General features: G+C 40.4%; 1 protein-coding gene across 5 annotated transcripts in view; it reads left to right on the top strand.

The window, feature by feature from the left end:
- sbf1 (SET binding factor 1) overlaps positions 1-16761 on the top strand; it is a 76437-nt gene that overhangs the window by 34732 nt on the left and 24944 nt on the right. For 3 of the 5 annotated variants that reach the window (XM_036149081.1, XM_036149083.1, XM_036149082.1), the window contains exons 3-11: positions 109-246; positions 603-731; positions 929-1039; positions 3842-3919; positions 6793-6822; positions 8778-8883; positions 10159-10291; positions 11148-11256; positions 12344-12457. In XM_036149081.1, coding sequence (XP_036004974.1) covers positions 109-246; positions 603-731; positions 929-1039; positions 3842-3919; positions 6793-6822; positions 8778-8883; positions 10159-10291; positions 11148-11256; positions 12344-12457 — 948 coding nt within the window. The remainder of the gene's footprint in view (positions 1-108; positions 247-602; positions 732-928; positions 1040-3841; positions 3920-6792; positions 6823-8777; positions 8884-10158; positions 10292-11147; positions 11257-12343; positions 12458-16761) is intronic. The other 2 variants (XM_036149085.1, XM_036149086.1) reach the window with 2 other exon arrangements.

Here is a 16761-nt window from a genome sequence, read left to right on the forward strand (position 1 = left end):
TTGAATAAATGATTTATCTAATCAAGAAATTAAATTTTGCACCAGCTGAAATGCACTCAGACCTCTGCTTCCTGCTCTGGTCACCTTCTCTCTCCCTTCCTTCTCTAGTTCTGTCAGCCCAGCGGTTGGCAGCTGGTTCCGGAGCGGCAGCCGGCCTCCTTCTTTGTCGCGGTGTTGACTGACATCAACTCGGAGCGTCACTACTGTGCCTGCTTTACTTTCTGGGAGGGCTTGGACAATCCACAGGTGAGATTAAAGCCAGCCAGTCAGCGCCGCCGTGATCACGCAGGACGCTGTTGGATGTCAACAGCTGAGCACCAATGACGGCCTCCTTTTGGTTACCAAACAACGTTAATATGAGCTACTGGTTTATGTGTATTTTGTAATTGTACCTTGTGTGTATTTGCATGGTCGTATGAAGATGCTGTTTAGTTTGATTAATGTTGTTAAGACTTAACAGGAACCGTTAACAGAGGCACCCAAGAGCACCGTCCTCATGGGTGAAGCTGGGTGCCGAAATGTTATACGTTTTCACGCAGGATTTATAATCTGGGTTTCTCAAAGCTGTTATTTCAGTTTCATGCCGTCTGCTGTGTGTTCAGCTGAAGAAGACTGAGGCTGGGGATGCCGATGAGGCGGACGAGGAGCCAGCTGTAGTCCAACCCGCTAAAGTCTTTGCACCCAAGAGCCTGGTGGTGGTGTCTCGGCTTGATTACACAGAGGCGTTCAGGGTAGGACATGGTCAACCTTCTCAGTGACGCGCCTAGGCCTTCGTTTCTCCTTGCATTTTTTGCAAGTTTTGTTTGGAATTCATAAATGTTGAACAGCAAAAAATAGAAGAATTTTGTAGCGTTAAAAGCACCATTCGTGGCTTTGTCGCATGTCATTGCTGACCTTTAACCTCCGTGTCCGTGCCTTGGTTCCCCAGAACTGTCTTGGTCTGATCTACACCGTCCACGTGGACAGCCTGTCGACTCCCTTAGAAACTGTGATTGGAAACCTTCTAACTTGTGTCATCCCCATCGCTGGAGGCTCCCAGGTATGAATGCTGAGCTCTACCTGCGCGTAACATGCTTGTTTGGCTCTGATTAGATTATCCTTCGGCTGCCGTGTAGCTGTTAAACCGACTGAAGCACTTCATACCAGCGCCATGTCGATCTTATTCGGCTTAACCTGGATAGCTGGCTTTCATGCAACATAAAGGCAACCTGGTGGTTATCCTCACATGACCAATTCACTTATAAGCAGAATAATAGAAGGTAGGTAATGTGTGAGTGGGACTTGAAACATAAACCTTTTAACCTGTTTAGCTGTCCTCATTGGTTACTGGATCGTACCAGCTCATCGCATCATATTCTTAAGGGGTTTTGACAATGAAGAAATGAAACGTTCTTGCTTTAACATATGATTGTCAAATTTTACACTTGATAGAATAACATCAGCACCTTTATCTTTCTAAGAAGATGGAGGCTGGATGAAACCCCCCTGGTCTTAGAAGCTTTGAGCTGTAGCAGCGCTTGCATTGTAAAAAAGGTCGGTTGCATTTTGCTGAAGGTTGGGGACAACATTGCCCCCCCCCCCCCCCCCCCGAAACTAATATAGAGCTCAGTCCAGTCATTGCCTGGCATGGGTTCTACTGAAATTAACATGAGAAACACACAGAGGAGTCTGTTTGTGTGTGTATGGTAGGAATAGGTGATCTTGGATTATCATGTAGGTAATAATGTAATTTAAATTGAGATAAATCTGATATTTTCTAAGATTTTAAATCTTGCGAGCTTGCATTAGCTGCATATATGAAACATTTTCAAACAGGCGCTGAACGCTGTCAGGGGATGGAAACAACGGGATGTCTTTCACTGTGACTTAGCTATCATTAAAGAACATAACTCGTTACCAACGTCGTCTTAGCTAACCATATGCGTGCCAAATTTCAAAAACCACAACCTATTTTGGCTTGCGTGACTTGTTCTATTGGCCATGCGCGTTATTCTGTTTATCCAAGGAGTCTGGGTTTTGTCTAATGATCTGTCACCCTTTACAACTCCTCAGCTGCAGATGTGTGCTGAACAGCAAACACTTGTCTGTGTAGGAAAGAGGCGAAGAAAGCAGGGAGCTCAAAGCAAAGCACTAAGTTTACGAAGCAGGAAAGCAGCTTCTGCGACACGTGTTTACAGTTCACTGGAATCTCACTGAGAAACGTTATGAGCTGAATTAGAGCAAGCTATTCTAAGACCACCACCTTTTTAACAAGCTTTATTAGGAAGAGGACAGACCAAATATTACACGCTTATTTCTAGATAATGCCGTCACTTAATGCCAACAATTCTGAACTTGAATTGCCCCAGTTTTAATTATTAACGTGTAATGGGCACTATAAATGTAAAATAAATGTAAACTTGAAAAAACTTTTCAGGGTTTAAAGAAAAAAACCTTTCTTACAAATAAATAAATGAAACCAAAAGCGCACCAAGACATCAGCATCAAGAACCCTGTCTGTTTTCAACAAGCTGCTTAAGCTCGGCACTAAAGGGCGTCGTTGTAAGACGGATTAACTAATGTAATCAAGCAGCCGCAGCGTGAGCTTCCATTGGTGACACATACTTTTGAGGTTAAAGAGACTAACTTTGTGGAGGTGTGAGGACATTTTTGTCCAAAAGGTATCTTGGTCACTGTGAACCTCCTTCAAATCCTTCCCAGGAAAGGAGGTGCAACGCAGAGCAACACCGCTTTGTTTAATTCAATTCAATTCAATTCAATTCAGTTTATGACTTCAATTCAATGATGACTTCAGTTTACACCGAAGTCATCAGAGCATGCTCCGAAGTTTTCACTCAGCCTGTCTAACAAGCTATTATGACGACGTGTATAAGTGGCCGTGACCCTCTGCAGAAGAGCTAGGAAGTGGAGATGTGCCTTATAATGTCACTCTTAAATGTCGTCTTTCAAAGGACTGCTGCCATCAGGTCACACATTGATTCCTTGGTGTTGGATCTTAGGATTCAACTCATTTAGATGAGATCAGATCTTATGTCCACCAAAAAAACACCGGCTCCATGCTGGTATGGTTCCCCAGGAAAAACCAAGCGCTGCCTGGCTTTGGGAGCTTCCTGTTGGGAGAAAATATCTGCAGGTCAGAACATCTCGAGGCGCCTTGCCTTTCTCAGCCACATCACTGTATTATTCAACATCAGCAGCATTTACACGGCAAAACACGTGTTAACACGAGTGAACAAATGGCGGGCAGGTTTGTTTGTAAGTAGGATTAACGGCAAATAATAGTTATTTGGTTTTCTGCTATTTTTTTGTACTTGCAGTAGACTAAAGGTCAGCATGGATGTCAGTGGAGCATATAAACTAACAAATTGAACAGAAACAAAGCATAAAACACCAAAATAACAACTAAAACGCCAGCAGGACGTGATAATCTTTCAGAAAAACTTTGAATGCCACCAGAGTGCAGAGTGAGTTACTGACATATAAATAAATTTAAAAAAAAAAAGTCAAATAACATGGCTATGTGCCTTTAAAGCCCATTTAGGCAGTTTTAGATATCTTAATTCTGTGTATTCTTATTTTTTTCATTTATTTTCTTTCCCCTACTAAATCTTGTTTTCAAAATGTTGGAAGAATCTGCGTTCATCCTTTGCGTTCTTAATTTTAAACTTATTTTAAATGCAAAAAGTAAAAAAAAAAAACACTGTGTTATTGGTGGTTCACAGATACTCTAAAATCAGTATTTTCTCTGATTGTGTGTGAGCTGAACTCTTCTGCTAGAGTTCCAGATGTAGTATCCGATTGTATTTGCTCCCCTCTGTACACTGGCTCCTTTGTGTTACAGATAGATGAGTCCCCAGTTTGTAGTTTAGACAAAGTTCCCCAGTCCCCGGCCTGTGATTGGCTGCTGGCCTGTCTCCAGGTAAACTTCCCGTTCTGCAAGATTCACCAATCCGATATTAGCTCCATGTTATGGATTTTGTCAAACGAATCAATGTTTTATTTGACATTTTTCACAAATGAGTGTCTCCCCCCCCCTTTCATTCATACATTTCAAATCATGAATAATTGACTTCATGTATTTCCGGTCTGCTATTTTTGTTCGTTTTTGTATTCAGATTTCTTATGATCATATCATTTATTTTGCATTTGAGTTTATTTCCCTTTTGCCATTTAGTAATTTTGATTTCTTTCAGGTGTTATATTATCAACCATAGTTGTTTCATCGCTCTGTAAAACGCTCACCGTCACACGTTCAACGTAATTGCTGTGCAGGTCATAGTTCAGCTGCTCGGTGACCATATGGTCTAGCAGATGGCTTCCTGCTGGGCGGCACAGCATCTGAATGAGACTATCAGAACTAATCAGCGTTAGGCGTTTGCAGGCCAGGAAAACAACAAGCTGCACGCTCCTGAAACGCATTTAAAATATCTATTTTCAGCCGCCCTCCTTTAAAAACCCTACTTTAGTTGGCAGAACCTTTTACTGAATAAACTTTGTTGTTTTGTAAAGTGGTTTCATTGGGTAGCATGACTAGAAAAGCGCCACAAAATGTAGCCCCAAGAAATGTACAAAACATTAATTTTGCTGTCCCCAAGCCATTTTGTAACTTAATTGGGTGTTACGCGTTGGGTCAGGCTCGTTTGTGCCCTAGCTTCGGCCTCCTGGTAAAGATCATGAACTGTTTCTTCAATATTTCAACCCTTCCTCTTGAAGTAAGGGCGAGAAGTGAACTCTTGCAGCAAAACGTCCACACAATAGGACTCTGTCACCACAGGGCTAAAACCCTCGATTTCTACAATTCTTTGAGGTAAACTATCTCAATGATGCTTCATTAAATTATTTTTAACTCCCATTTAACTATTCAGCGCACCGTGTTCTGGCCCAGCCAGAGGCAAAAAGAAGGACGTGGAAATGACAGAAGGTGTCAGCAGTGCGGGAATGATTTTAAACTCGACAGAAAAGAAAACATGTGCACTGCTAAATTTAATTAGCATTGGATAATAGCATATCGTCTATACTGCAACACCTGAGCAGGAAACATCCACTGTAATGGAGGACCTCCTTCCTCTCTGCATGGGACGAGTGCTTCGTCCCCCACTAACCCCCTTTGGAAGAATGGGAACAGAATAAATGCACAAAATGAGCCAATTATAAGGCTTCTCATAAAAACACCAATTTCAAAAGGGTTTTAAACACACAGATCATACATTTTTGCAAGATTAAGGTAAAACACAGTGCTTAAAAAGATCCTGATATAGGAACCATTTCACAATGGAAACAGCCAGCTCTTCTTTGGGAGCTGAGCCCAAAAAAAATAAAAATAAAAATCCAGCTTTGTGAAAACAGCCGAACCACCATCACCGTCTGCAGAACGAGACTGGCGGTAATTATGCCTGAATTTAAATTGGCCTTTCTGGTGGGTAATCAATATTTGCCTTTTTTGCACTTAAGTACTACACTACAGCGGTTCTGTGTTAATTTGCAGACATTATGCTTTTTGATGTAATAAAAATTAAAATTAAAAATAAAATCCAGAATGCAATATTCATTTAACCCTTTGTGCACTATAGGGTTAGGGTTTGAAATATCTGCTTAAAGGTGTTTTCTCTTTCATTTATTTGTATTACTCATAAAAGCTTAAGTAGTTCAATGAAATATCTTTTTCTTCTGTTGTAAATCCTAGCTTGGTCGGCAAACCTGAATTTGCCGACCAGGAGACCATAAAGGATTGTTTTATTTTCTGATCACTTGGTTTTCAGGACAATCGTTAGCTGCAGGCCTATGTCACCCCCACACTTACCAGCTGGGTTGGTGTTCTCAGCCCCTTTTTTTCTCCAAAACGCAATGACCCTGGTGGCCAAACATGTCAATTTTAGTTTCAGTCTTTACGTGTTCTCTCCATCTTTTCATCCCACTTTTGTTGCTTTTGATAGCCACATTTTCCCATTTCGCTAAACGTTAGAGGATAAGTCTGGTTTAGGGGTCATGATTGCAAGCTATTGGGTGTTTTGACACTTACACAAAACTAGTGTTTTACAGAAAAGTGTAATGGAACAAATGAAACTTTCCGTTTTGTACTAAAAAGCTTTTAAGATATGGATTTAATTTAGGCAACGAGTCGGTAGGTAGGGAGGGGCAAAGGCTTAGTTAGGAAACGGAAGCAAATGTGTGAGAGATTTTTAGGATTTAAAATTATTTCTGTTTACTCTGGAGCAAAGTGAGGTGCTCATTGATTAAAACCCAAGCTGTTGAAGGACCACATACAAATGTATTCCTGCTCTTCCTTCAGAGAATGGGAACCGGTTCGTCCGGTCCCATTTTTTTCCCCCCCTCTGTCACACAGCCCGCTGCTCTGACTGACAGAGTTAAAGAGTAAGTCATTGTGCTGGGGGTCATTGGCACTTGGCTCGGTCTGATCCCATGAGCTTCGCTGCTGTTTCAGTTTGGGAATGGAGATGCTTCAGAATAAAAAACAAAAAAAAATCTCCCTCTAAGCTAGTCGTTATTGTTATAAAACAGCGTTTTAAACACTATTGGCTTTTGTTTTTGCTTTTCTTTTTATCATCCGTGTGTTTGTGCTGCCAAACTTGTTTTGCATGCGTGTCTCACAATGTTCTTTGTGTATTTTTATCCATCTTAGAGTGATATAATGTTGATGTTTCTGCAGCATTTATGTTTATTCTGATACATGACTGTCCCGTGCAGTCTCCTTTAACATCTCTTATCCTGCTGTGTGTGTGTGTGTGTGCGTGTGTGTGCGTTTGTGTGTGTGCGCGCTGAATGCACGTGCAGCCGGGTCCAGAGGAAAGAGAGGAGAGTTTGGTACGCCGGCCCGACTTCATATCTCCACCGCCTCTGTACCAATCAGCTTCTTTGTATTTTGCCACCCACTCCCTTCAGACTGTCCATGCACACCTGCTGCTGTAGGGCAACTAATAGAGACGCTTTCTATCTGTGAACAACACCTGATCTGGCAAACTGATCCTAGATATATATATTTTTTAAATCAGGAAATGAAATCAAAAGGGCTTAAATCAATAGGTTTACATCATAGCTGTTTCTGATCAGTGTAGTTTGCATATCTTTAGTTTCCTAAAAATGTAAAATCAGATTTTGATGTACAATACAAAGACAGTTTACTAGGAAAAAAATAAATCTAAACTTGGCTCAGTAAACTACTAATAGACCAGGTCAATAGGTAGAGGCTTCATGTTAATGCTTTAGTTGTAGGTCAGTAAATTTGAATATCATTGAAAAGTGAAGTTTTCAGTAATTCAATTCAAGTGACACTTGATATGTTTCTCTGTTAAGTTTGATGTCCCTGGCTTACAGCTAATAAAGATTTATAATTCAGTTTCTCAGAAAGTTTGAATATTGTATTAGACTAACAAAAAAAGAGATTTTAAAACATAAATGCTAGCCAACTGAAAATCAGGAGTTCAGGAAAGCCTGGCACTTTAATATCAGGCTTTAGTTCTGCATTGTTGGCTTGAATGTGCCTCGTATTTATCCTGACAGTAGCCCATAGTTTTCTCTACGGGTTTGCTGACTAATCAAGCCAGCAACCTGTTGGCCTTTGTTATATTTGAGGTTTCTCCTCAAGTCTGTGTTTTCATTAGCTGTAAGTCACAGAAAGTAACAGAAAAAAAATTACTGAATTATGTCCCTCTGCGTAACAAATCTATATAATCCAAGTTTCATTTTTAAACATGAATTACTGAAATACCTTTTTGATGTTGTGATTTGAGATGCACCACTTGTAAGACAGCCTTTCTATTAGTTTAGTTTCAATTAGCTGACCTGTAGGTTAAGTGATGCAGAGAAAGTAGCAGATAAAGCAAACAGCCTTATTGTATGAAAACAGTGGCTGAAAAGGTGCACCTCAGACTCTTTTATCTGTTAAAAAGTTTTTTTCAAACCAAGCATAGACTTATTCCGACCCCACCTGACGATCAGCTGTTGGACCACAGGACTGAATGGCTATTCTGACCCGATCACTGCTGCTGTAGAGCGCTTGGGATGTGGCTGCACTGTTTTCTGGAGAGCCGCCTGAGACGAGCCTTGCGGGTTATTTTGCAACTTATTCTGTGCTGAATAAATGAATGAAGTTTAGTGTTAGAAAACCACATCTATGTGGTCTACTCTGTTAGATAATCTGATTTTAAGCTGTATTTTTTATTTTTTTTTGCTCTGCTTGTTATTGTTCATTAATGATTCTCTCTCCTAAATCACCTTGATTCTCTTCTGAACATCTGGTAACTAAACTACAATCAGTAAAGCACAGGAGCCTTTGCTCTTTAAAAAGATAAGATCCTTTTGTGATTGTTTTTGCAGAATGAAATGTTGATGATTTTACTCTTTACCCTGTCCTATGGGCCGTAATTATCCATTTAGTCCGTCTGATCATTCCCTTTACCCCGTTAGCCGGCAGTGGAAAGTTCCTCAGCGCATGACAGCTGCAATGTCTTTGGACTTCCATTGTCCAGGGAAACCTGCTGTTGTCGTGCTGCTGGCGTTTCCCTGTCAGGCTGCTGGCATGGAGTTATCTGCCGCCTTATTCACCCGATCAGCTGGAATGGCTTGGGTTTTATTTGTCTTGTACCCGCTAAGCTTCGGTGATTCTCCATCTCTCTGTCTCAGACTCACGCTGTTTTCTGGACGCACACGACTCTGATTAAACCTCGGTGTTGTATCATGGTTTTCTTAAAAAAGCACATTGATTTGGTTTTCCCATTCCTTTTTAATCCTCTTTTTCTCTCCTCTTTCTCAACCTGTAGAGGACAATAACATTAGGTGCTGGAGACCGGCAAGTTATCCAGACTCCCATCAACGACTCGCTTCCCGTCAGCGGCAGCAGTGTGGCCCTGCTCTTTAGGCAGCTCGGTATGGACTGTGGTGATCTGTAGTTTTTTTGTTTTGTTTTTCATATCTTATTCTTTTTCTCCACACTTTTATAGCTGCACATTCAAACCAAATGGACTTTTTCATGCTGTTATTTGTAAAACCTTTGAAAGCCATGGAGCGCTACCCTTTCACTTCCCAATAATGTGCTAATTTTTATTGGTTGATGGGCTAGAAATCCAGATTAAATCCCTTGAGATTTAAAATGTTAAAGTATCTGAATGCTTTTGCAAGGCACTGGTAATCCAAGAAAATTTGGAGCCGTTTTAAACATTGCGTATTGAGTATGTGTGTATAACTTTTGATAGCGTGTAAGAGTAAAGAGTAAATGCTGAAAAGGCTGAAAAAATGTAGCTGCAATCACCACTAAACACTGACTAAATGCCCGCTCAAGTAATCCAGAAAGTTAATAGGATCCTGATTCTCTCTCTTAGTTGGGCTGGTTGGGATTTTTTGAAGCAGAGTTTTGTGAAGTTACCTGTAAGTTCTTTTATTTGTTAAAGAAATATGTCGTGTCACTAAGGCCTGATAGAAGTGAAGCTAGTTTAAGCAAACTTTAGCTAAGTTATTGAAAACAACTGAAATGGAAGCGTTCAAACCAGTGCAATATCATAATATGCTACAAATGATACATGTTTCAATCTGTCAATATCGGATAGTGACAATTCGTAATTTTACGAGGGAATACTAAGTTTAATACAAACACTTATGTTCCTGTGTGGAGTTGCCTTGGCTTAGGCTACCATCTCTGAGTTGTGTCGCAGCGTCCGAGATGGTGTTTCTGTGTTTTACAGTTCTTGTAGTTTTAAAAATGATTAATGTCCAGCTGATCCGTTGAATCAGCTGGTGCTGATGGTTGGTTCAGAGTAAGTTTATCTCCTCCATTAGCTCCCACCACTCCCTAGGATGTATTTCCTTTTCACACAAGCTGACTGTGATGCGACTTCCTTCTACTACAGGAAGGGAACTAAAAGACAGAAGCAACGAGAGTAAATTAGCATCCGCTTTGTGCCTGGAGATTCTTTCAGAAAAAAACTTGTTTACCAACAGAAAGTGTTTACCAAAGTATTAATCTGGTTTATTAATATTTAAAAGGAATATACACCATGGCATTTAGAGCCTTTCTCTTTTGTAAATTAGTCTTAGTTATTCAGTTGGATCACTTGACAAAGTTTCTTTTTTTTTTTTTTTTGTGTGAAACCTAGTTGTTGCCTGTGGTGCAGTAATTCCCTTTGTTCTTGTTTTTTTTCCCCTCAGGTATAGTCAACGTGTTGTATCTGTTTTGCGCTGCTCTGACGGAGCACAAGATCCTGTTCCTGTCCAGCAGCTACCAGAGACTCACAGACGCCTGCCGAGGGCTGCTAGCCATCATGTTCCCCCTCAAATACAGGTGTCCTTCCACTCCTCCCAGACACAGCTCACTTTTCTGCAGCTTCTAAGCGCCGGCTCACGCTAACGTTCATATGTAGCGAGATTCATCCTTTCTGCTGTTTGTCCTTTTACTCTACGTACAAAATCAGTTTGGGGTGGATCTTTGTGGACTGGGAATGCAGGGATTATTAGAAATAATGTGAGAAGCTACAAGTCATAACAATAATCCACCTGTTTGTATATTTATGTTTTAGGTTAGATTTATTTAATCTCGTCCTGATTCTGTTCCCATTACCTCTAAATCTAAGATGGAGAAGGCATCCTATGAGCAAAGGGTAAAAGATGTCAAAGAGAACAGGAACTGCTAATGTTTTGGGACAATTGTTAACTTTTCCTCTCTAGCCCCGCCGAGGTTATCTTTTAAACTCTGATTTTGTGTAGTCGCTGTTATTGCCACCTACCGGTACGTCATTGTTATTACAACAGTTCTGATCAGTGTCCCAGAGAAGTTGGGGGGGGGGGGGGGGACTTTAGTTGCGTTTGTGTCGCCTGCTCACTAAACAACTCGAGGCTCAACTCTTTATGTCATGACATCAGAGCTGGAGGTAAACAGATTTACTCGGGATCATTTCCGTCAATGATTAATGTTGTCGCCTCCGTTATCGCCGTGTACACAAATAGGTGGTTGTCATGGTAACCTTATGTGCGCTACATAATGTTATTTGTGAGGATGCTACTATTGAGCAGTCCTAGCCGGGAGGTTAATTTAATTTAATGTCTGGAGTTGTATAGCTGCGACCTAAATGATAACTATAACTCTGCTCATGTAGCTGAGAATGACGTGAGCTCTAAATCTCTTTTTCTTTTCGTCTTAGTTTTACCTATGTTCCCATTTTACCTGGGAAACTCCTGGAGGTCCTGAGCACCCCCACCCCCTTCATCATTGGTGTCAATTCCTTCTTCCGCTCTGAGACACAAGAGCTGGTGAGTTGTCACTAATGCAAAACATGGAAAAGATTACGGAGGACCTCGCTAGTTTTAAGGAAATGTTTGTGTCGCTAGAAATCTAGAGAGAATCTGTGATCTCAGATCTGTTCCTGTATAATTATTCTTTCAACCCTATTTCAGTTTAGATTGATTATATTTTGCCAACTAACAGCAAAGGTCATTTTAGAACAGGTCAGATTTAAATGATTAGATTTTTGAAAAGTAAATAACATTTTGACTAAACAGATGTTTTTCTGCTGCGTTGTTGTAGAGAAACAATGTCCGTCACTTTAAGGCATTTCTCTGTTTTGCATTTCCTGTTTCTCTGTGATAATGGAGAAGACGTTCATTTTTTCTGCCTTGTACAGTTACAAAAAAAATATTAATTTCAAAACAGCCAGAGAATTCAATAATTAGCCCACATTTACTATGAAATTCTAATCAATATTTTATATAAAAATGCTTAGTATTTAGTTCTGCATGCAAAGCCAAAAAAAAACGCGGTCGTGCAGAAAAATGTACATTTTAGCTTTGCCACAAATTAATAACCTGGCTATCCGGATTGATAATCTGGGTTATGAAGTGAAGGACATGTTAGAACAAAATTATACTTTAATAGACAGCTCCTGCTGACCTGTTTGACAATGATGTTTCCTGCTACACTTTGGGTTCATAAGGTTTTTCAGGACTGTACATGAGAGTAATTGCTGTTCTAATCTTATCGGTAAAACTCTGCTGTCTGATTGTGGCCTGTTGAGAACGTAATGATTGCTCATGTTTAAAGTGTGTGACTGCATGACTTGATTGATCATCTCAGCCTTCAGGGAGATCGCTGCCAAAGCCATTGGCATTGTGGGAACAGCCATCATGGTCAGAGGCTATGGACCGCGCAGCCACTCTGTCTGAATGTGGGGTTATATTGTTGTTTGATGGCCCTTGTCACGTAACGAAGAGCTGCAGAGAGGGACCGCTTCCTTAATTGCGTCTTCTTGTCTGTCGGTCATGTTCATCGGCTGACGCTGCTCTGCGTTTAGCAGCATTGGCCTGCGCGTACCGCTATAAAGTGTGATTGTTTGATTTTCAGTTGGACGTAATCATCGCTGACCTGGACGGAGGCACCGTCACCATCCCAGAATGTGTCCACATCTCTCTGCTGCCTGAACCTCTGCTGCAGCAGACCCAGACCGCCCTCTCCATGGTAAGAGCCACACGCTGAACCCTGCTCACAACCACTTTCTTAGACGACACACTAACGACTGTTGGGAAATCTCAAGAATGTGTTGTGGGAAGTTTTGACAAAGCAGTAAATTACACAGTTCTGTCTGATGGGAGAAGATGACAGGGAAGTCCTCACTGTTTATTCTTCCCTCTGTGACTTGGCAGTATTTAGTTAAGTTTTGGAGCCATACTCGGACCAAAGACACTCCGCTGTGAGGTTTTCTTTTTTCCTTCGTTTGTTGTAACAACGCGTCTTGGCAGTAACTTATACAGTCGGAAAACCAGTTATTCCCCCTAAATGGAGCCACATTTGAATTTTAGGGTGACCAACACATCCACTGTGACTGAGCTGTAACAGATACTGGTTGAGGAAAGGGATGCCATCCTGCAGCAGTGTGGGACCAGACTGGGGATCAACATGAGGAGAGGTGCCAGGCAGTTTCAGAGGCTCTGTTTGTTAAATAAATACATCTAAATTGCCAAAGTGGCTCCTTTTTTCCCCAGCTTGTAAAAGTATTCTCACACACTGATCCCTGGGCTTCTTTATTGTGTGAATACAGGTGTGATGCAGAAGGGGTGCCGTTGTTTCTGGAAATAGCTGTAGCTACTAACATAGCTCACCACCGTCATGGTGTGAATGACTAAACTGTAGTGTGAAGCGCTTTGGAGGTCATGAGCCTAATTAAAGCGCTATACAAGTACAAGCCATTTACCATTTTCATTAAACTCAAAAAGCTGCATCAAAGTACACACTGTTGGTTAATACAAGGATTTATCCAATGGTGTATAGAAAAGACAGTTCTTCACTTTGAAGCATTTATCGAATAAGAAAAGAAATCCAAAGGTTTTCAGGATTCGAACCGTCGAACTAAAGGTTGATGAAGATAAAAATGGGCCGACGGTGATATGAAGTAGATAGATTTGTGCATTTCTTGGATCAGTCTGTGTTGCCGGACGAGGACGGCCAACGTGGCTTGGCTTTAGCGCGGTCACCAACAAGAGAATAGTGTTAAGCAATGTTCAGTTGTTTTACTGCTAATTACTAAATGTCTTCTTTTTTTTTTCTTTTTTTTTGTACGAATCAAAATGCTGAATTACAATGGAGGTGTGATTTTAAAAAAAAAGTTGTTTCTCAGCACAGTTCAAGGTTACTCACTGATTTATTTGCTTGATTTTTCGAGCCTATAACTAATGTTGGAATTCCCTGTGTGTCTTTATTCTGACAGCATGTTTTCTTTATGATAAGATTTTATTTTCCAGCCTTGTCTTTGCCTCTTTATTGTCCTTCTAAGAGGCGGTATAATAAAGGCAGCCAGTATAAGCTGCTGCCTCTTCCAGTACTTCAGTGACAGCCCGTTCTGAGAAATGCTCTGTTAATGTGAGATTTCCCAGCTTCCTTATTCCTCTATTGATATGAACAGAATGCATCATTTTCTCCAGTTTCCTCTTGTTAGATATAAAGGTATATGTGTTTGATAACAACTGTTGAATTAGTTGTTAGTCATAGTTTTTATTCTCTCTGCGGCTACGAGCTGCTGGTAATGTTTGGTGTCACGAGCTGGAAATGGCATTAGATTTTTATGATCTCTGTTTTGTGTTGACAAAAGGATTACCAGGAATAATTCAAGAAATGTATCAGCTATGATGTGCATATAATCCCATGTGTAAACACAAGTTTTACTGCACACTAGTCAGCCAGCGCGCACGCTCTGCAGCTGTGAACTGTCTGCAGCACAAACCCCTTTAGTTATACTGCCTCAATAAAAATATTTACTTCCCATCTTTAACGTTTTTTATGCTTTTCAGGAATAACGGAGAACTTGATGGCACTTAGCTAATGCCGTTTTAGCAGTAAACTTAGTTGATAAGGATCTATAAAGATTTATATCACCTGATTTTGTTAATGTTTTACAAGCATCTGCTTATAAAACATTAACAATCATACCTCAATCCCAAGGTCTTCAGATCAGCTAACGATGTTGACATTTACCACAAACAGAGGAAATGTACCAGAAAAGTCCTTCCAATAAAAGCAACAAGTCCAGCATCTGTTTAAATATGGACGCTTTATTGTATGAAAACTAAAATAAGAATCCATTCTTTATGTAATAAGCTCAAAATGAGCGTGTACTTAACATACGAGCTTGTGATTTAAATATGCAGTCTCTGGATTAGAGGGCAGCTGATGTGAGTTTGCAGACGTTTAAATTCGTGGCACCAAACTGCTGATGTTTAGGACTGATACTTATTATTTGTATATATTCCATATGATTTTATTTTTGATAAAAAATAATCCTGGGCTCAGATAAGCTGCTTGAAGCATAAGCTTGTTTTGTTTTTTGTAATTCTATTAATCTGGCATTAGAGTGGGCTAAGGTGGGAGCCAGTTTCAGCTCTTATACTTTAAAGATGCCCCCAAAATAATTGTGCCTCTTTTTGAAAGTATGCTTACATATAAATTTGACTTTTTCCACTCAGTATAATTTTTTTCCTGTTGTAATAATTTATTTGGTTTTTGCTCATATTCACGCTACAAAAAGCAGTAAATAAAAGATCCCTAATAAAACGAGGAAATTACCAGGGTTTGGACTCTTTTAACGACTGAAGCTCTGTGCACACGGGGCTCAGGACGATTATTAGGAAACCTCATCGGTATTTGAAACATACTTCCCTTCCTCTCATTCACACTACCAGCTACATATACATTCACTGTCGGCACAGGTTTCTGAACCGAATCTTGTTTTTCACGTCTGTCCAAAGTATTTAATACAAACATATCTACAGTAAGATGGATCAAAGTTAGGGCCTTACTTTTAATTTGGTATTATTAAAGTGGTAAACGAATTAAATGATCAGAACGCCATAGTATCATCATGTAAATACGGATATTTAAACATCTAATGTTAAAATGTATGGCTTCAGAAACTGTGGGCTGTAAGCTGTCTGACTACATTTAGTGGTGTGTCCAAAATATTACACAACTCAAGGACCACAAAAATGAAAATGAGCGTTAAACCCTGGTTTAAGGTTGCTGCCCAACAATAAACAGAATCTACATCAGCAATGCGCATCTTTCATCCCGGCAAGGCCGTTTAAAATAATTAAAGGCTTGCAGCTCAAGCTCCTGATCTTAGTTGCAGGTTTACAATTCTAGTTCTCATGGCGTAGTCGGGTCCACACACTCAGCCCTGCTGGCTGAAGACTGATGTCCAACTCGTGGCGTTCTCATCGACTCTGATGCAGATAAGTAGCACAACAGTCTCTGGGCTTTAGGACACGGAGGGAAAGACAACAAGAATTAAAGAGGAACTCCGAGTTTCACAACAAAATAAGATCATCTCAGGCCTGTGGGAGGTGACCTGGGTCACTGGGTCGCAGTTAAATGGGTTGGGTCGTCGAAGGGTTTCTGTCTAATCACAGTAACCCCTGTAACAAATAATTGCCGGTTCCATTCCACAACAACATTTTTAATCACATCCTTGATTTGTTTTTCCACCTTTATCACAACTAAAATGTTATTTTGGATTATTGGGCTGAACATTTCATATGTTTTGGCATATGAAAATGGCATGGACACACATTCCTCCCTGAATGCTGTTATTATCTAATATATTAGACAGTTGCTTTTAATTGAATCACTCTTCATGAGAAATTAAGCCCTGTTTCATTTGTTGTAAAAGTAGCAGTGAACTTGTCTTGTATATAAGCACAGAGTACATTCAGAGTAGAAGTTGACCAATAACTGGCTGTTTTTTTTTTTGTTAGTTTTTTTTTTTTTTAGTAAGGCCATCGGCCTCCGTGGCAAACTCTTGGCTCATTTTTGAACAGGCGCGTCTTGGGGCAGCACAGCACTGCTGCCACTGTTTTTAAAACATTGCTCCTTTCTGTCGCAGAGCTTTGTTGGCACAGGAAATGGCAACGCTCTGATCACATGTCAATGACTGTGAATCTTATTGGCAAAATAACTTGAACAGTATAGGCCTAAAATATCAGCAGTCAGCCTCCCTGAATTTCAAATATATCAATACAGTAGAAAAAAATCCATATCGCTCGACTTCAATAGTAAGGGAGTGGAAAGTTTCACTAGAAAATACAGTGCCTTGCTAAAGTATTCAAACCCTTAGCAGGCTGCGTTTGTGTTTGACCTCATTTCAGTAGTGGAGGCACCTTAGCTGTAATTACAGCAGCTTTAGTCACTGCTGCATCGAAAAGACCAAAGGTTTGACCCATTGTTTAACAAATAGCTCAAGCTGAGTCAGACTCAACCCTGCTGTATGTGGACAG

This window comes from Fundulus heteroclitus, chromosome 17 (genome assembly GCF_011125445.2).
Source record: "Fundulus heteroclitus isolate FHET01 chromosome 17, MU-UCD_Fhet_4.1, whole genome shotgun sequence".
NCBI classification, from domain to species: Eukaryota; Metazoa; Chordata; class Actinopteri; order Cyprinodontiformes; family Fundulidae; genus Fundulus; species Fundulus heteroclitus.